The sequence below is a fragment of the Neocloeon triangulifer genome, unplaced genomic scaffold (assembly GCF_031216515.1).
Source record: "Neocloeon triangulifer isolate White Clay Creek 2 clone unplaced genomic scaffold, ASM3121651v1 ptg000012l, whole genome shotgun sequence".
NCBI lineage: Eukaryota > Metazoa > Arthropoda > Insecta > Ephemeroptera > Baetidae > Neocloeon > Neocloeon triangulifer.
Window position 1 is genome coordinate 5,749,273 of NW_026775554.1, and position 21,664 is coordinate 5,770,936.

Below are 21,664 nucleotides of genomic sequence, written 5' to 3' on the forward strand. Positions count from 1 at the left end.
TATTTATTTACATCTGTTAGCTCCTACAAACCCTACATGATTATCTGTGGGAATGAAAGCTTTGAAACTGTATAAAATTTTTCTCCGTAAAATATTTTCACTGCTGGGAATTAAGGAATTAAAGAATGTAACAAGGGATAAAAGCAGTTACTATGGTTTGCTATCAAACAACTCCCCTTTTCCACTCCTTTGTATCAACAAGAAATTCGAGAGGTTTTATTGTCTCTTTTTACTATTTCTATAGTGCTGATGATGTGGCGTCATTTCAGATGTAATGAATGCAGTAAAACGTCGTCAAGTGTTGAAAGAAATAGTTCCGAAGCCGGTTACTTTTTGTTGTTTATGCACAACTGGGCAATCGAAGCAATTAATCTTGGTAATAAAAGAAACCAAATAAAAACCAAGAGGGTCCAAGAGCAGCACACACAGGGGGTGAATTATTTATTTGAATAATGTTTCCCTCTCGCCATGAGAGGGTATATTATTCCACTTCAGAGACCGACTTTTCATGTAGCAACAAGTTAATCAGGCCGCGTGGAATAATCTTAAAATAAAATATTTAAAAGCGGGAAAAGCGCAACAGACAAATTTTTTGCTTTGAATTGATGGTCACAAAAGAGCCAAATATTTGACCAACATTCACAGATTCACACGCAGCATCTGCTTTATATTTATTTACCTAACCTGGTCCAGATCTTTATATAAGATATTGGAAATAATTCAGAATCACTTGTAAAGGGAGGCAGAAAGCATAATGTATATGCGGAAACTGGCCTTTTACACCACATGCCGAGGTATTGTACATAAATAGTTTAAATATATATATCCAGAAATGAGTATTTAAAAGGTGACCTCAGCAGCATGGAAAGTGAAAAGAGGAATGAATGAAAACGAAACGGAGGAGATCGCAACAAAAGCAGAGCGCTCCTTCGCAATGGGTAATACAATTTTCAAGTTTGCACACACAACAGTGAAAAAATGCATTGAAATTCGTCCCTTGTACTTGTATGCGCGGCCGAGATGCCAGTTTATTTATCCAGCCGGCGCGCGGTGAATTCCTCCTCGCTCACATTGTGCACAAACCCTCAAAACGTACCAGGGTGGCAATGTGCGTGGAAACATTATATTCCTTTTTCATTGCTGCGCCCATAAATAGATTTTCCCTTGGGGGCATGAGTGAGTGAGTACTTTGTAAGGTAACACCGATATAAAATTGCATCCAATAGGGTTGGCTGTGCTATTCCATATGACACGGCCGGATGTTGTTTGATTTTATATGAATGGATCTGTTTGGATGACCACTGAGGCTGAACCGCATTAGGGGGTCGCGATGCCGTTTTTTGTGCCAAGATTGATCAAAGGAAATAAATTTGTGAATCCGAAAAGGAAGAATTTCGTCAATGCGACTGATTTGGTGAAAGTGGATTATGGATTAGGTTTAACTGAAGCCATTGGTTGAGATTAGCTTACAGCTCAATTATGCGCAGAAGGATATTGGAATAAATATTTTAAATCTGATTCTTTCATTAATTTTTTTTCGTGTAATTATCAATCAAATTATTTGCAAATATTGAATTTCCGTCAAAATGAAATGAAGCTCATATCAAGTTTTTTATCACTTGTGCGAACATCAAGCAGAGAAGAAAAACACAAACAAAATTTTTTAGGTCAGCATGTTTGAGCATTCTGTCACATACTATCAACCGACATATGTACTTCAGTTGACTTTGATTCTCGCAGTCAAAGAGACGCAATTCGTTTATCAAACTGAAATAGTCTATACCTTCTGTTCACTTCCGCTATGAAAATGTGAGTGCAACTATAAATTTTGAGAACAATATATGCCTAATTTGATTTTTTGTTTGTTTTATAATTATAGTTGCATAATTCTCATTTTGATGCCAATCATAATCGTTGGTACCATGGCACTGAGCGATTTTTGGCCTAAAGAGCTTCAATCTTGGGTGCCTATAACTCCAAATATCGATACGCTATTGGCTGCAGATTTACGCGCTGGCAATAAACGTGGACGAGGAAGGAAAGGGATGAATAAAGACAGCACGAAGGCCACGAAGACAAAACAGATAACAGGTATTATAAATTTGGAATTTAAGTGTTTATTATGATATTTAAAAACTTTTTCAGATGATGATTTCAATTCAATTTTGAAAAAATTTATAAAAAAATTGATGCAATGCAGAAATCAATGAATGAGAGGCGCGAATACGCGCGAAGAGGAAAATTTATGATCGATGTCTAGTTTCTGGGTCCACAAATATTGAATAATAAATTATCTAAATAATTGAATGCGAATAAAAATAGTCTTTCATTATATGACACAATGGGAAACTTGTGAAAGAATTTAAGGAAACAAATCAAAAAGATTTAAAGTTCTATTCTCTAACATTTTTACACAATTTAAATAATTTTAGGATATTTATTATTTTTGAGCGATATTTTGCTATTTAATAATAATAAGAAAACTCTAAATTAAAAAAATTTGTACACACAATATTTATAGTTTATATAAACACAACACCCTATTATGACATGAGCTTTGGAACAAAATTAATTTTTAATTTATATCCTCACAAACAGCATGCTTGAAACAAAAATATTTTTCAAACAGCGATAAGTAGATTTTATGCTCTAAATGCAAGATATTTGAGATAATAGAAAATATACGTGACACTAATATAAATTTAAGTTCAATTCAATTATTGCTGTGTAAAGGAAGGAAGTTTGCAGAGATACTCCTGTTTGCAACGATGGAAACACGGTAATTTAAGTTCATACAATATTATTACGTGCATATATTAATTTAATTTATGCTGTCTGAACAAAAATATAATCAGTAAAAAATTTGAATTTAGGTGCTATTTTGAAAAAATTTGAAAGAACATAAACTAAAAATATTAAGTAAAATCCTCATTTGCCTATCAAAAAAAGTCGAGAAATCAATATAAATTTTACCGAAAGAAAAATTCAAATTACTTCTCCTCAATTGTAAACTATGCATTTTGAGACCGGTTTTTTTTTTTATAATTTAGTCCATCTTCTTATTACAAAATTGTTTCAATGCCGTTTCTTAAGGTAATACGCAAAGCTTGAAATCTAATGTTTTGTATTTGCAGGTGCATACTGATATTTTTATTTATTACCATCATCGTGCTTGCTCTTGGACAAGAATCATATGGTAATGGATATAAGGTGTCGAAAAATGGGAACAATAAGAAGGAAAATGATGAAGATACGAACACAAATGATAATAGGAATTATAAAAAATATCATGTAACTAAAATAAATAAAAATGGAGATTTTATTGGACATGACATTCGAGAAGCAAGGTCCAATTCAGCCATTAATGATTCGGAACAATTCAATTCTGTGACATCAATATCATCATCCTCATATTCTTCGTCCTCAGATTCATCCTCCTCCTCCGAGTCATCATCATCATCATTTTCTTCGTCCTCTGATTCATCTTCAGATTCATCTTCGTCATCCTCCGGCTCGTCATCATCCTCTGACTCGTCTTCGTCGTCCTCCGGCTCGTCTGCGTCGTCCTCCGACTCGTCATCGTCGTCCTCCGACTCGTCATCGTCGTCCTCCGACTCGTCTTCGTCCTCCTCCGACTCGTCTTCGTCGTCCTCCGACTCGTCTTCGTCATCCTCTGACTCTTCGTCGTCATCCTCCGATTCATCATCCATCTCTTCAGATGACCCAACTACTAAAAGAGCAACAGAGCAAACACCTGCGGTAACAACTCACAATGAAACACCTACTTTAACACCCATATCAACTGAAGGACCTACTACCCTTCAAACGCCCCTAACTGCTGAAGGGCCCACCACCCCTCTAACAACCCCAACCACTGAAGAGCCCACTACCCCTCAAAACCCAACTACTGAAGAGCCCACAACCCCTCAAACCCCAACCACTGAAGATCCCACTACCCCTCAAACCCCAACCACTGAACAGCCCACTACCCCTCAAACCCCAACCACTGAAGATCCCACTACCCCTCAAAACCCAACTACTGAAGAGCCCACAACCCCTCAAACCCCAACCACTGAAGATCCCACTACCCCTCATACCCAAAACACTGAACAGCCCACCACCCCTCAAACCCCAACCACTGAAGAGCCCACTACCCCTCAAGCCCAAACCACTGAAGATCCCAATACCCCTCAAACCCCAACTACAGAAGAGCCCACAACCCCTCAAACCCCAACCACTGAAGAGCCCACTACCCCTCAAACCCAAAACACTGAAGAGCCCACTACCCCTCATACCCAAAACACTGAACAGCCCACCACCCCTCAAACCCCAACCACTGAAGAGCCCACTACCCCTCAAGCCCAAACCACTGAAGATCCCAATACCCCTCAAACCCCAACTACAGAAGAGCCCACAACCCCTCAAACCCCAACCACTGAAGAGCCCACTACCCCTCAAACCCCAACCACTGAAGATCCCACTACCCCTCAAACCCAAAACACTGAAGATCCCACTACCCCTCAAAACCCAACTACTGAAGAGTCCACTACCCCTCAAACACCCCAAACCACTGAAGGACCTACAACCATTCTAGTTCTCACAACCACTGAAAGTGCCACAGTGCAACCCTCTACGACGACAACATCGGATTTTGAAGAAACCGGGAGTGGCGATGGAGACAACCCCAGCTTGAGTCCAAGTTCATTTACAACACCGCAAGCACCAACTGTAGGGAAAAATGAAAGCATTTCAAATAATCAAGATCGCGAAATTCAGCTTAAGCAGAAATTTCGGGAGGCTTCTACTGTCACTTTAAAAGGTATGTTAAATTTTAAAATAAATGAAGTTAATCTTCCTGATCTTGTTGCATTTCAGAAAAGTATCTAGCACAATTATTGGAGATTCTCATAAATGGTTTGTGTAAGGACTAGTGGCGTTGTTGGCTGATGCGTCCTCAGATGATTGGACTGAATATCAAGATATTGGTGTGGTTCCGAGCCACATCCACAGAATAATTAAACATTAGAATTATACCAATAAATATATATTCGTATTTTTACGTCATTATTAAAAAAAATTAATTGTTTTGTTTTCTTTTAAACTTATTGCCCTATAAAATGTTATATAGGCAATAAAATAAATAATTTGTAAAAAAAATTAATTTTTTATATTTTTAACAGCATTATTTCCTGAATATATTTGTGATCATACTATTTACACCTTCAAAGTTTGCTAATCAATTAAATTTTATAAATTAATACTCTCTATGCGAGTAAGATTATGAAAAATGTAATATGTAATAAATAAAATTAATTGCGATTGTATTTTTTGTTTTTATTCACCATTATGAAATTAACATTCACAATTTTTTTTTTCCAGAAATGCAGCACGCAAATTGTCGGTATTATGCACCACGTCTGGCTGTTTATAGTTTCTGATTAGTAAATTGATATCTCTGCTCCATTAATTCTACGATAACTTCATTTATAGGCCTGCAGTCGTTTACTCGTAATGCTAAGTAGAGTTATAACGATGGAGCTAAAAGGATGGTGAGTAGTTCGTTATTACACATTGGGAAAATATTAGAAGTGAAATTTTCAGTGTTTTCTTCGTATTTATTATATTTGTGGTGATTTCGCATGCCGATGCCGACCGCAAAAGTTTTTGGAACTTTCCAATCTCAGCACAAGCCTTGGAGGATCGGTACCAACTCCGATTAAAAAAAGGAAAATCTAACACAGCGAAGAATGTAAAAGCGGCGAAAAAGGGAGGCGATGCTGCAGCTAAAACTGATAGAGCTAAACTTCTACAGTGCCAAAAAAGTCATCAGGAATTTGGTATGGGCATCATGAACTAATTATGGTTTATTTCCAATCTAATTTTCTTTCAGTCGAAAATACTTATAAACAACTTGAGGCTGCCTTAGGAGCATAATTATGCTGCGTGGATGAACATTTTTGAGTTGATAAACAAACGCATTGTGAGGATATTAATGCTAAATTTAACCTTATAAAGTGAATTTTTGTAAAAAGAAATGTAGATTTTTTTTCAACGATTCCTATCTTTTCACATAAAGCTGTTTCGGATTTGGGCTTAACCGATTCTGCTTAGAGCATGATTGATGGAGCATAATAGAGATGAAATTCCGAGCTGTCGCGCCCCCCGGTGGTTAGAGATAACTATTCATGTTTTTAATTCGACCAAAATTGGAGGCTGCCAAAGAACTGCAGCAGAGATATTTGTTGTCATTATATTCCACATCTCCTCTAGAATTTCGCGGCAATGACGTGTGGCGTCCACCTTATGTTATCATGCCCTGAATGAAGGGATTTGTCACCCGGTGCTGGAAAACTTTTGACAACAAACAACACCGGTCTTGATGCGTTTCGCTCTGCACGATCACTTCACGCGACACTGATTTCAATCCTTTTTGTTATTAAATAAAACGTGCTCGTTCTATTGTGCTGAGCAAAAATACTGAGCGGAGATGCAAAAGCTTTCCGCCAGGTCAAGTTTAAACTTTAAAACTGAGACTGGTATTGACAAATAAGAAAAAAATTTAGAAGGAAAAATACACATTTAAAAAAAAAATAGTATTTTTATGAAAGGAAATTTGTCCTTGATTTTTAAAATGATTTTTGTTGATTTTTTCTGTAAAAATTAACTTATTGTGTACCCGAAAAGCAAAAATTCATGGTAATAAAAATTTTTACGTCTCTCTAGTTGTGACAAATATCATATTTCACGCCCCAAATAGAAATTTCCGCCTAGTGCAGCTTGTCGTGTGGAAACGAAAGCAAAATGTTTTCAATGTGTGGCTTGACACTTGTGCTTTGCTTGCATCACAACATCCGCCTCGGCATTTTATAAAGAAGAGGAAGAGTTCAAATCATTACTCATCTTGGTAACAATCCACTGCATCAGATATTTTTGGGAGAAATTTTGCTACCCGTGCCTATAATAGTTGAGCAAGGCAGCTGCGAAAGTGAAACTTTTCGCTCGCCGACCAGATCATCATTACCTTCAATTCGAGCGTTCTTCCGCCCTAGCTTGAAAAGCACTCTCGGTTTCAAATTATATCGCGGCACTTTTGACTCCGCACGTCTTTTTTCTCCTCGACAAAAACACGTGCAATTGTGTGTCTTAGGGGAAGCCGAGCGAGCAGCCACCCCTCGCAGGAAAAAAGCAACTAATAAGGGTTGTTATTTTTTCAATACTACTCACCAACAAATAGAAAGATAAATTGTTTGTTCAAAGTTACGCAGATTAATAAGTTTTTTCCGAAACAAATCGTATTAAATTCGCCGGTGAGAAAGTCGACACATTTTTTTTTATCTCTCTCCGCATCGGTACAATGAATGCGCGTTTAATAATGCGATTATTACGCAATAAAGATGTCTCGTTTTATTGCTTGTTCATTGCTCGTCGGATTAGAGCTCCTGCTGGTTTGCAGGTTAATTACGGAACAACTAAAGCTAATCAGAGGCAGCAAAAAATGAGAGAAACATATCAAGCAAGTTACGCCTGTGAGGTGTTCCATCCAGCAATGATCACAATCGAAAAGGACCATGTGTTCCATGACACCGTGAGAAAATACCAGAAGTACTTTCTATGCATTGAAAATTTTTAATTCAATGGAAAAAAAATTTAAATGTTGCATGAAATTAAAAAACTAATTAAGAAAAAAAATATATTTTTCACATTTTTTTATTATTTATTTTTATATCATTTTCCCTAAATTTTGTGTATTTATTCTCTGCAATCTTAAATACACTATGAACACATTAAAATTTCACCTACAATATATATTGTTTAAAAAAGATTGTAGGAAACCACATCTGCGCTTCAACTTATCAAAGCCAATTTAAAATAGTGAAGCAAAAATTGGAAAAAAAATAGCGTATTTACTCCATAAGTAGATGGTAAAAAGAAAAAAAATTAAAGAGATCCGTTCCAAGGGACAAAACTTTATTAATGCAGATTATATTCTAAATTTCATTAAATGGATATTAATATTTCTATATTAATATCCATTAAAAAAATTACCCTTTTTTAATTTTAGATAAATTATTGGAACCTGAAACGAGTTTTTCAGGCTTGGCTTTTGTTCATTGCTGAGAATCGTTATAACAGCATTTTTTTATGACACTTGCATTATTCACTTGTTGATGTGGGACAGGTCATACTAGAAACTAGAATCGTCATGGTCCAGCGATGATGATGACGAGACAGTGATTTGAATAACACAATTTCTTAGAGATGCATCTTTCTATGTGCGCATACATGGCAGCTGGGAGCAATTATCGTTCTGCGTCTCCTTTCTCTAGCTGGTCAAAAGTGCTGACATGTTTATTAATTAAACCGGCGCCCTTTTCGTTTGAATGCCCTTTTTGTTTACGAGATCAAAACAACTATTTCAATGCGTGTCCGTTCAACACATTCACATACGTTATATCAAATAAAATTATTAATGATTTTTTGACTGACAGAAAAGAGCAAATAGAAGTGACTCGACAACTCTTCCGCGAGATCGGAGCGAAAGATTGTAATAAGGGAGATGCACCGACTGTATGCAGATTCGAATGAAATGCGTGACTTTTCTTTTTTCTCAAACCGGCCTTTCACGCACCGACAGGCCGAGTTTTCCCCGAATGGAACAAATGGCCCCGAAAAACCATCAAGTAACCGAAAATTCACACAGGCCACGACGTCGCATTCACTAATAATTTAATTGTACGAAATTACCAGCGTGGAAATTCGGCTGACAATGAAGAAGGCACGTCTTGCACAAGCCCAAAAACAGCAATACAAGAAAAATTCTTTTCGAATAAACGATATAAAAAGAGGCTATTTGACAACTTTTCCTCTCGCGGGAGCTGCACGCATTCTGAGAAAAAGTGTTTTAGCCCCAACAACTGTAAATGTTTATTTATCATGCCCCTGCTCGTGTGTCACGAATTTTTATATGGGACTTTTGCCAAGTCATTGTGTGTGTGTGCCGACTATTGTCAGGTCCACAAGAACTACTTTTCGGATCAGACTTGACCATTTGCTCCCTTTTGTCGTTGAGGATGGCACTTTTGAAATTTATTTGAGGTGCCTTTTACAAAACGAGAAGTCGTGCTCCGGCGTGAACGACGAGAGCTATTGAATTTTTATTATTGCCATTCAATTGTGAGATTCGCACAAAGAGCATGAATTATATAGATCTTCAAACAAAAAAAGAGAATCCAGTTAAGATATAGAGCCGACCTTAGAAGAGATTTTTTAACTGAAAATGCATTGCCTTTTTATCTTATAATTAATTCTAGTACTAAATTACTGTAAGAAATCATCACATTTGCACGTGGCACTGTATGTAATTACAGAAAAAAAAATCAATTGCTGCTCCATTTTGGGGGCTCGTCAATTGTTGAGTTATAATTTCAAAAGAAAATCCACAATATTTCTGTCAATATATACATCCTATTTATACAGAGATAAATACATTTTATTTACATACTTGCAAAAGTTTCCTTCATAAATAATAAAAATACAAATTATAATAAATAATTCCATGAATAAAAATGAAATAAATAAATTAACATATCCTCATCACATCATAGCATAACAAATTTTTAAAAAATAGATTATTTTGTATCAAAACAAATAGTTTTGCATTTTTTTCGACAAAATAAAACAAAGCTTAGTTAATTATAATTTTGTTGTTTTAACAATTTTCATGGAAAATAATAATAATAATAAAATAGGTAAGTTATCCGTTATCCTTAAATAAAGGCATCCTCTGCAGTTTTTTTTATAGAAGAAATAAGAAGCTCCTAAATTCTATTACATGTTTGAAGTTCTCGAAAGGAAGCAACAAGATAATTACGCCAACCAGAGGAAAACAATTTACACACCAAATAGAAACAAAAGTGGCACCGGGCGCGAACAAATAATAATCAGAATCACCACCACTTTTTCGATTCACTCGCGACTCTCACGTGCCAGCTGTTGTTTTCAAACATACCTGATGAAAATTCTATATTATGATCTCATCAGAAATCGCGGCAGGTCATTTTTTTCCTCACTCCGTTTTAATTTGCCGCGGCGGTCGAGGGCAGAAAACAAATCAAATTATCATCAGGCGGAAAAGGTGATTTGGCTGCGGGGCCGGAGGGGAAAATTACAGGGTGCCCGAGAATAAATATCGGGCCCGTCGGGAGAAAATTGCCGCTCGGGGTGGCAAAAGTTGAAAAAATATCGCACCTTGCGCGAGCAGCTTTCCGACGGACGCAGCGGCGAAAAGGCAAACACAAAATGTATTAATTTGGGATGCACAATTATAGACACGGAGGCGAAAGGAACTTCACGTGTTGGTTTTGGCACCTTGCCTCTCAAAATTACATGCTTATTACATATTTCACGACCAGTTTTTATTATTTCCAGACTAGAGATGATAGCAGGGCACGCATTTTTCAAGAGGGGATCGATTTATGTGCAAATCAGGCTGCTGAATGCAATCGCGTGATTACATATTAGCAGATACGGATAATGTCCATGTTGCGGTTTATGCAAATTGAACTTAGGTCAAGACAGAGCATTCTTGAAAAAGCTTAGAATTTTTTTATATTTTTCAATGTTTTCTTATCTATGAGCATATAAACTATTGTTACAGACTTCTTTATAACTCTTATTAATTTTTAATTAGTTTAAAATATGTGTCTTCATCTGTTTGAGACAGCCAATAAAATTAATATCAGTAAATTATTATTCAATTTTTATTAATGTCAATAAAATTATTATTTATTTATTTTTTTGCCACTAACACGCTACTTATTTGTAAGCTAAGAAACAACATCGCCAAGGTAAACTTTTCTTGGAATTCATACGCAAGATTTTCTCTAGTTGGAGAGGGAGTTCCTATGTTTGAGTATTTTGAGTCTGTAATTGAATAGAATAATTATTTGCAATTATTAATTGAAGTTATTAAAAATAAGATTTAAAGGAAAATAAATGTTTATTATTCATTAGATTGTTCCTCTGATTTTGAAATAAATTATCAAAGATCATAACAAGTTTTATAAATCCAATTTCTTAAAACATTTATTTCTGTTTTATGATTGTGATTTTTCACTGGTTTCAATTTGACTGAAAAGTGGCTTACGAGATTCAGTTGAATTATTAGAAAAAAATTCATGAGTTAAGAACTAAGAATATTATATATGTATAATTAAATATTCATACCAATAGGAAAATTTAAATTAAAAGCAGAGCAATGACATTTCAATGTATTATAAATTGCAAATTTAAGTGCTTGAAAAGCAATATCTGCAAAAGCGCCAGTGGCAAGAATTTCCACAAGCAAACGCGACGAGATATAATTTCGCGATTTGCAAACGAACTGACTTGTTCACATCAAGAGCCCGACGTCTGTTTAAGAACTCACCGAAACGTTTTGTTTGACCAAGAATAAATAGCTTTCTGTCACTACCCATTTTCGTACCCACAAAAAAGCAGCCGTAGGCATAAAACTCTTTGCAAAATACATGCCGCAAAAATGAGAGAGCGCACGTCTCTCTTTTCTGGCCGTGAAAATAAATATATGGAGTTATAACAAGGCGTGCGGATTGCAAAAAGTAAGGTAGCACCTCTTTTGAATATGTACACACAAGTCATCTCCATCTCTTTTGGCCGGCTAATCTAAAAGCAGTCCCTAGAGCTGAAAATGAGGCAGCGGCCGACTCGTTTTATTTAATGTTTATTCAGCAGCAGCAGGTGGAACGGACGGGAGCGTGTTTAGGTGCTTAAACTAATACTCTAAATACGCGCGTGAGTTTCGCCAATCGCCCGCAGCACAATACATCCCTCGTCTCGCTACTTTGATTATCAACTGCGCTTGATTCACGAGTGTGTGTTGTGTGTGTATGTTATTATTAAACACTGCCTTTTTCGGCGTCAAGATTACTTGTTGCCACTGCACGGTCATGCCATATACAAATTTGCCTCCCAGCGGTTTCCAAATTTGTTTTTGATATCTTCATTACACTTTGAGCAAATTATAAATGAATCTAAAATTGTATGCCTTGTTATTTTGATTATTCAAATTGAATATAGTAATATTCGATTTTCTATATTTTTATGACCGTCGCAATTTCAGAAGTAACCAAAATTTGCAACACAATTTGATTTTGATGTAAGGTCTGTTTTGAAATACTTAATCATTTTCATTTTCATGTGATCTCCTTTAAAATGAAATTATGAATTTAAAGACAACTGTTTACAAAATTTTTGTCAAATTTTAAGAACCCACTTACAGCAGCAGTACAACCAAAATCGTCAGATCAATAGTTTGAATTACAAATTTTTAATTAATCTTGAATCCTATTCATGCTATTATTGGATCTTTATGCAATGTATTTTATTTTCTTCGAAAAATAGTTTCTTTGAGTAATTAACATTTATACACTTACGACAGTACAAGCTGGTGGTTCTATTGGTATTGAAATAAAATTAATCTTTGCTAATTTGTCCCAAATAAGAATTATTCAGTTATATAATTATTAAATTAAATAATTGATCAAATACATACAATCCTGTTGAACTAGTGTAAATTTCGAAAATTTTGTTCCCGATTGTTAGTTTTTAATTTTTTGTAACTAATTATCACAGCTATGATTAATAACATATAAATATACCCTGATCTTAACGTTTCATTCTCCGATGTAAAAGAGGCAGAGCAACAATCAATAACTCCCTAAAGCTGACGTGGGAAAGTGCAACAATTCGCTAGCTCTCATTAAAACGGCCGTCTTTCACGCATCCTCACTGCATTAAAACAGATATTCGAATAAACGAAATTATGCAAATGATAACAGAATCGAATCTCCTCTTTTACCTGCGGCGATTCAAATCATCAATCAGCATCTGAGGGCGAACAAAAACAACCATCCTTTCTCGCAACCCTCTCTCCGTAATTATTTTTCCAATGCTCTTCACGTCATTATGTTTATTTAAATTAACCAAAATCAATCTCGCCTCGTTAATAATCCTCAACAGGGGCCAGTGTTTCTGTTCGGGCAGCAAAAAACATTCATTTATTATATACACACAAGGCGCGGCTCTCAAACAAAAGAGGTGATTTTTTCACCCCATTTGCTTTAACCAGCATCCTTTCTGCACTGTGGGATCACAGATTGTGAGGGGATAGGGTGCGGCCCGACAAAAAACTCTCACAGGGGGAGATTTTTTCTCAAGTGTGTTTGGTCTAAACGAGAGTAGCAGACCTGTTATTACAACAACAGGTTTCAAATTAACATACGTCAAATGCATAAAAACATTTAAAAACACACGGGTTGTTTTTTTCCTCTCTCGTATAATCAAACCCATTGACTTTTGGCTGTCGACCAAAACGTTCCCCTCTCTATATGGTAAATATTCTAATCCGTATTTTATACGTAATTAAACAAATGCCTTTCCTTAGCGCTTTTTTTTAACTTAACGATTCCAGCTCGGTGTTCCTTATTAGCGGAGTCTGTTGGTGGCTGCTTTGAATGCAAATGCGCGTCCTCGTAATTGAATACTAATTTCTGAATTTGCATTTTGAAGGTCGAAGAATGTGGAAGAAATAGAGGCGTTTGAATCGCAAATTCGCGCGAGCGCGTGTTGCCAGCATCAGGGAAAAAAACTCGTTTCAAATAGGAAGACGGGGCCGGTTGGCCAAAATAAATAATTGATATCTCAACCTCCCATGGCGATCTGCAATATTTTATTCGCTGTGGACACTTAATCTTTGGAGATTAGAAAGATAATTTTATTCACAGCTTAATTGGATCGGAGATTTCAACGCTGACGGTTTTGGCATTTCATACATGCAAAATCAACCCCTTTATTTATGATGTTTTTCTCCAAAGCTCTATATGAACTTATGATTATAATATTCGGACCAAAATTAATAAGAATTAGAGACTTTTTGACCTTGTTTATACCGAAGGAACCCCATATGGCGCAAATGTGACAGTTTGGAAAATCCATAATTAACGATGAACTCAACTAAATTAAAGAGATTGGAAACGAACCATAAGAAAGTATATAAGCTGGTAGATTCGTGAAATATTATAGCAAACCGCGCAACGTGTCAAATCATTGTTTTCTCTCAAATACAGTGTTCATCAAGAAACGTATGGAAAATTCTTAAATTTTTTGAACTGAAGCACATTAAACCCAAATCAAACACAAATTTAAAGAACCGTGGAAGTATATGATGTTATAAAATTTTATAAAATCAATAATTTATTTATTGACATTAGAAAAACATTGTCTTTTTACAATATTTTGTAATATCAAGCATCATATTATTATCTTGTAATTGCTTGATGTTCTTACATATATTAAATAATGTTTAAATTTTGTAATTTCTATAAATTCTTATATATAATGTTATGGAAGAAGATTTGTAATTTTACTCTCTTAAATGTAATAACTTTGAATTTATGATCGATGTATCTCAAAATGGGCAGAGAATACCTCTGTGATATAATATCAATAAATCTCATTTGAAACTATAAGATAAAGAAATTTAACAAGGAGAAGCAGGGTAGAAAGGAGCAGTAGAATTTTTTAAATTACACCATTTTACCTGAAATAAAATCATATATTCATAATTTAAGGTTAAAACGAAATATTTTTAGAATTCTTTATTATAAAAAAGAATGCTGTTTTTATAATCATTAATTTTTACACAATTCTAAGCATCAAATCAAAACTATTGAAATGGGGGTGAGATGAATTTAAAAAGAAATGTTCATTTGGTCGCCACAAAAATTGTTTTGGTTGAAACGGAGTTCAACATGTCTACATCCCAAATTTTTGGTAATTATCTATTGAATCTGCTTGGACATTAAATAATAAAATGACAAAAAATTAAAAAATTTATTTTGATAACTAAATTTTTCATGTTTTTTCGGTTGAAAAGGAATATTAACCTTATTTTTAGAGTTTTCACACATGCCTAAACGGGTTTTTCGAAGCATAAGAATGTTGCATAATTTAGAAAGAAGCCGCTTAGTCCTTTTGTCGCTGCCTATTTATCATAAAATTCGCATTTACGGAGTTCTCAAGGATTTTGCAGTGCAAATTTATCTATTATTTTTAATGTCATCGTCACCAGCATATGCTCATAAAAAATCAAACACAAAAGAGAGGAGCTGCGGGTATACTGACTAATGAGCTATGCAAACGGCGCGTCCTGGGCAGAAGAATGACCGGCCGGTCGGGTGACCTCTGCGAGGACACCGGCCACGTGATGCATGCGAGTGTGAACGGCGTCGGGACAATGCAAGTGCATTGTGCTGGGGGCACGCGGCGTTGTTTCCGGCGTGGCCGTTGCTGCGTTGGCCGCACCTCTCGGCGGGCCATTCTCGCGTCGTACGCAGGCCGGCCGACAATGGGCCGCACTCACACCACCACTCACATCTCATGAATGAATGCCACCCTTTGTTGGCGCTTGATGAGTCGAGCATCCGCGCGTCTCTTCTCAATGAGCCCCGAGATGAATGGAGAGAAGGAAGAAGAAAGTTATACGCGCTTGGATTTTTTTGTACTTTTTGTGCCCCGTCGACTTTTGCTGTGGATGTGGCCTTTTGTCAGATGAAGAAGAATTTTTCTTTTAAAATTTTATACAGAGTCAGTCTCTCCTTCTTCCTGTCAAGTGAATAGATTTGCCTTGAGAGGGTGCCAATGAGGAATTTTCGAATCGAAAACGGCTGCGTACTTCCGTCTTGACCTTCTTCTTATTGCCTCTTGAATGACGCAATGAATCGGACAATGCGTTTTTTAGTGGTTTGATGGTTTTTCTCTCGCCATTGTCCACTCCATACTTCCTACATATTTGCGGCCGGTGTACCTTTTAAGTGGTGCTAGGTGTCAGAATGGAAGAAAAATTGCGCGTTTTTTTTATAGATTATTAACGGTCCAGTTTTTAAGAGGAAGTCGGAAACCACTTGAAAGATTCTCTTGTGAAGTACCGCTCAACGTAACAGATTTGTGTTAAAGTTGATGAATACAATGCGGAAACAGGTGAGCGATAAAAAGTCAAACAGCTGGATTCAAGATTTGAGAGTTTAGGATTCCTAATTTTTTTTTTTATTCAGCTATTGATTTTTGACGACGGGTACAAAAGATTCAAAGTTTTTCTGAAGAATTTCATATTTTTTGTAATTTTATTGTATTTCTCATTCAAAAGAGGTGACGTTATGCAACCTGTACGACAGGGAAGCGAAGCAAATTGTCATTTAAAAATACAAAAGTAACAAAAACACAAAATTCAAAATTTGTTTCGCACAATACGCACCATTTTTGTTGATGTTTAAATTTTGCTAGTTAATAGGAATCAAGATTTCAATCAGTAAAATCTGAAAGATTTGGGTTTAATTGCCCTCACTCATCAAGTATGGAAAAAATTACACAACGATCAGAAATTTTTATAATTGACCTGATACTTTAAGTAAAAAAAAAAAAATCAAAAGATTGGCATCAATCACGACTTCCTAAACTTTTTACTCCTAAATTAAATTCCAAAAAGTGAGAGAGTAGATCTACATATGATTAACACTTTCTTTTGGTGTGCCAATCTTTATACTTTTACTTCTGTAATTTCTGAGGCTTCATTATGCATTGGAAAATATAGGCAGCAATAATTTAAAAGTTTTCAAAATGTTTTAAGCGCGTTTTTTTATATTTTAAGTTAATTTTTATCAACATAATAAGCCTTGTCTGGTTATTGCTGATTTTTTTTTCCTAGTGGTGAAGATTGTTTTAACACTTTAGTCCCCCCCCCCTCAACATTAAATTATGTTTTTCTTATATTGTAAATTTGTTATAAATATTTGGACAAATAAAATTACTAAATATTAATTTTTTAATTCAAACATTTGTTTTCTTTGAAACAAAAGGTAGTCTAAAAATAAGCCTCAAGTTTAATCTTCTTCACATTGAATGAATGCAAAGAAAACTCAATATATATTAATGTTATTTCCCCCTCCAAAATGCTCCTTTGATTCTTTTTAAACAATAGTCTATAAAATAGAGAAGACCCTTTCGCAATATAACATAATTCGATTTTGTGTTCAGAATAGTCAGAGGTTTATGGTGTATGTTATTAGTAAAGTGGTTTTCACACCATTGTTGGAATCAATTTTATCTGCTGGAATTAAGTCACGCGTGTTTAATAAATTTACCACCAATTCACCAAGGGCGGAAAGAGGACGTGCATTTTTCGAGAGGGATGCCGCACTAATAAAAATTCCAGAGTCAGTGAACTCAGGCGGACTAATAAGTGCGTCGACCTTTTTTTGGCCAATAAAGCAATAAAGTATTAAGGGTCTATGCACTGTGCGTGCGGAACGAAATCGAACGTTCTTTGTTCTGACAGGTTGATGCGACAGACAAAGGAGTTTGCCACCTTTTGGCATGTAAACAAACAGACCCTCCTCTATTGTGCTAAAAGGGTGCCTTGACCTTGTTCAAATTTACAATCACGCGCACGCAATCCTTTTGTTTGCTGTTGGCGGAGAGGTTTTTCACCCCTTTGCTCGAAAAGCGTTCTTCAACCCTCGAGTCAACCGCGTGCTTTTAAAAAAGTGCAATGACCGTGAATAAAAAGCAGAAGAAGAATCTTTTCTTTGTGTTTAAAAAATTTGGGGGAAAAATAATCGAGAAGAGAGGAGAACGAAATATACCCGCGTTAAAATTCCGCACAATATGTTGCATTCACATGGTACTTCCTATTCTACAGGAAAGACAGAAATCGCTACTTAAAATTGAAATGACCTAGTGAATAGTTTGTTAGTATCACACAAAAGTTGAAAATGCCCTTGTTAAATATTTAATCAGTTGTTGTTATTTTGTTTTATAATTTAGATTTTTTAATTTGATTTTTAAATTTGGTTTCTGGAAATTTATAAAATTATAATTATTCATGTTTGAAATTTCTCCAGTAATAATATTTTTATATATGTTAAAACAAACGTTGAGTTTTAAATTATTATTTACACTCCACGCTTGAAATGTAATAAATACAAAGTACTATCTTATAAATTGTAAGCTAAACTCGTGAGTTTTATGAAAGATTGAAATTCACAATAAGGTTTAAATCTTTCATGCTATCTTACAATTAACGATTTTAAATAATACAAAAATCCTACGCATGACCTGGTTAGGCTGATTTATTTAATTACAAAACAAGGCAATACTTATTCAAAGACCAGTTTGTATTCCAGAAACATCTATATAATAGACTCTTTCATTAAATTCCTGTTAGCCTACCGATGAAATCATCGCCGAATTTGTAAAATTGAGCAAAAAGTGCTAATTGCCGCCTATAATGTCTTTTTTATCAACCGTCAGCCGCGAGATATACAATATATAAAATTCGCACACACGCTAAAATGTACGATCATAAAAGTGCTCTTGCTGTTCGGCCATCCAGTTTAATGGGCTAGTATTAGCAGTTTGCCATTTTTTGCGCGCTCGCCTGCGGAGCACACAACGCGCGCGGCCTGATGGAATTAGAGAGAATAATCTTTGTCAGTCTCTCAACCTCTTTGGTGCTCATCTCTGCGTGCACAGGTGCTGTCCCGTTATTATTGTGGCGAGAGAGACCTTTTCGTGAATTGACAACAGCATAAAAGCAAAGTACGCCAATCCTATACGTACTTAACAGATTTGGCCACTCAAAAATTATAAAATTGCAAAACAAAATTAGTAAATAATCAAAGTAATATAAATACGCGATTAATAATAAACTTCATTTATGCAAGATGGAAAAGAACAAGATCATTTATAGAATTAATGTGATTTGCCTTTTTGCAATTTAATAAATATAATTGATATCAGGCATAAGAAGTTTACTTACTTTTGTGCTGTAAATGTGCTGAAGAAGTGGGCCTCGTCAGCTGACCTGTGAACAGTTCATCTAAATTAAATGCAAGCAGCATTGACATTGACAAAAATATAAATTTATCTTCCAGAAAATTAATACGGCCAATATGAATATGTAAAACACATTAAAATGTCAGTTGATCAGCCTCTCATACTGTAAAGTAATATGTATTATTATCATGGTATAAATTTTGTGAACAAATATTAATTTGTCAAATGCACTATTATTCAACTTTATTACATTTTCACCATAATTCAAGTAATATTATAAAGAGAGAAACTATGCTCAATTTTCATTGACAAATAATTGTTACCAATGAAGGCAGATTGGCAGATTTTTTCATCACCGATGACTACCTTTATATTGAATTGTATGATTTTTTAATTTTTTTATCATTTTTATTGATAATATCTTATATTTCAAAAAAAGACTGAATAATTTCTAATGTTTATAAATTATTTGAAATATTCAATTTAAAAAAAAAATCAAAACTTTATTATTGTATTATTTATTTTCAAACACATAATATAATAAAATTGATAAAACTTAATTTTTACGATGAAACTGCTCACAATATTCTAGTTACCTTTATTTTTGAAAGAATTTTATTTTTTCAATTTACGGCACAAAAAATTATTGGTCCCTTAAATAAAGGGAAAATGATTATTTTTGCCTAACGGGAAATACAACATTATTTTACAAATTAAGGATTTCATGGTTAGAATCTTCAGCTAAAATCCAGATTATGAAACAATTTTGACACCTTTCTCACTTTCATTTCCCGCTACCATTTAGCAGCAGAGACAAGGTCAAAAAGTTTCCCATTTGAAACCTGTATTCAATTTTTGCAGTTTCGGTGTAAATCGTTTCTATGCTCAAAAATCGTAAAGGGTCTCTTCATTAACTTTTACGACACAGCAAAGCAGGCAGAGAGCAAAAACGAGCTCTTTCTCTCATACATTCCGTAAAAGGCTAAAATCCACAAATCGACTTTGCGCGGTCAAGAAAGTAATAAAATGGACAGGAAAAAATGCAATAATATATTAACTCCAAGCCTCATAGCGGCACGCATAAATCGGAGAGCTGCTTTCTGATATTTTTCTCTCTCGTTCGCGTCGTGTGCAGTGTGTAAAATGTATAGAAATAAGGCACACAGGCGGCATTAATTGAAATCCGCCGGTGCAGTGATTAATGGGTCGAGAGAGGCGCGCATCAGATATAACGCGCGGCGTTTTATTTTCACATAAAATTGTAAAATCTTCGCTTCTTTCACCCACGAGGTCACCTCCGGCACGCCAAGAGAGAAAGATGCATCTCTCGCAAATAAGGGTCACCAGCAATTGCGAGAAAAGAGTGTGCGACCATTAAACTCATCATCACAGGTGCTGCGGAGATGTGCGGTCAAGAGGTCAGCGCCGGGCAAAGGTCTCTCAACGTGCACAGCAGGTAGACTAAAAGGCCCGAGCGAAGATTTGTGTTTGCTAGAGAGGGAAACGCCGCTGCGACTTTTCCCAGCCCAAGTCTCGATACGTTTGAAAAATTAACTGAGTGTTTGTGGCAATAATAAATTCACATTCGCCAGGATTTCCATCTTATAGCAAGATTGTAACTTTGATGGATTTGATGACAGGTCCGGAAAGTTTAAATGCCAAATTTGATGCATGTTTTTATGTCAATCCCGTATTAAGATCTCTGATGAGAATCTTCACAATCCTTTTTCTTACGCTCATGAATAAAAAAAATCATATCAAACATTTGTCAGCATTACATGGTTTTATTAATCTCGATAAAATATTTATGAAACAAGATAATATTCAAAAGCTCAAATCAAATTTGTGATAATTTTTATTATATCTTGATGGAGAGCTGGAAAATTTTTAAAATCAAATCTTATTTTAGAAAAAAGATTTTAAAAGTATCAATATTATTTGAAAACTATAAAATTACTTTTTTTGATGATTCTTATTTTTTATGTGAAAAGAAATTAAAAAGAATTTTAGGACGTAAAGAAAGGTTTATTTATCTTTTATATTTTTAATTATTATTAAACAAAATTTACCAAGCATTCTTAAATAAAAAAGCTTATTAAAATTTTTTTTTTAAAATATTGAAATTCTTTTAAGTTGCATATTTTCTTGTTCGTTAAATTTAGCATAAAATAATATCACCTGTAGAAATGAATAGAAATTTTTTTATCATTTCTTGGTGGAACATCGCTGATCGCTGTATTTGGGAGTGCTAGTGCATTCATAAATTATGTAACATTGTAGTACTTGATAAAACCTTTGTAGATAAAATGTGACGGATAGTATAGAGAGAAAAATGGAAGGAACGGTTGCTCCAAAGTCCAAAGTGCTCACAAAGTGCTTATTGATAATTTACCTAAAAAGAATATAGAATTTTAATCTCAGCCGAAAATATCTTTACGACACACCTGATGATATTTGCATTTGAATTTCGAGCGAATTCTATTCAAAGTTATTACTTCCCATGCCTACATTCGCCCCTGAACTTTGAGTATGCAAATCTAGAAGAATAAAAGCACTAGCAAAAACGAACACTATGCAAATAGGGGTGAGAGGAGAGAGGCAACATCATTTCTCCATTTTATTGTCAGTGAGTTTTGTTGCCAATAAAAAAATCAGCTTGCATTTCACCGCACAAAAAGAGGAAGCTTCGTATATGCGTTCTTCGATTGAAGTGAAAATAAGAGGGTGCCGAGACAAATACATAATAATACAAAAT

General features: G+C 35.0%; 2 protein-coding genes and 2 long non-coding RNA genes across 9 annotated transcripts in view; 3 read left to right on the plus strand and 1 right to left on the minus strand.

Moving 5' to 3' along the window:
• LOC132197685 (transcription factor HES-1-B-like) overlaps positions 1-21,664 on the minus strand; it is a 201,888-nt gene that overhangs the window by 85,293 nt on the left and 94,931 nt on the right. For all 6 annotated transcript variants that reach the window (XM_059621142.1, XM_059621139.1, XM_059621140.1 and 3 more), the window contains one exon: positions 18,893-18,937. The gene's annotated coding sequence lies outside the window, so the exon portion shown is untranslated. The remainder of the gene's footprint in view (positions 1-18,892; positions 18,938-21,664) is intronic.
• LOC132197957 (uncharacterized) lies at positions 1,698-2,308 on the plus strand. Its single transcript, XR_009441920.1, has 3 exons — positions 1,698-1,809; positions 1,880-2,091; positions 2,146-2,308. It is a non-coding gene; the product is annotated as an uncharacterized LOC132197957 (long non-coding RNA).
• Positions 2,721-5,189, plus strand: LOC132198404 (uncharacterized protein DDB_G0271670-like). Its single transcript, XM_059622426.1, has 3 exons — positions 2,721-2,779; positions 3,135-4,819; positions 4,876-5,189. Exons 1-3 carry the CDS (start codon positions 2,769-2,771, stop codon positions 4,929-4,931), a joined length of 1,752 nt encoding a protein of 583 aa, XP_059478409.1. The 5' UTR covers positions 2,721-2,768; the 3' UTR covers positions 4,932-5,189.
• On the plus strand, positions 5,462-6,018 carry LOC132197967 (uncharacterized). The gene is made up of 3 exons (XR_009441930.1): positions 5,462-5,549; positions 5,602-5,837; positions 5,891-6,018. It is a non-coding gene; the product is annotated as an uncharacterized LOC132197967 (long non-coding RNA).

What these genes read in the sequence shown, in the direction of transcription:
- LOC132198404 (XM_059622426.1), top strand. An exon ending in TTCTACTGTCACTTTAAAAG is followed by an intron (nt 4,820 to 4,875) that starts GTATGTTAAATT and finishes GTTGCATTTCAG; the next exon opens with AAAAGTATCTAGCACAATTA.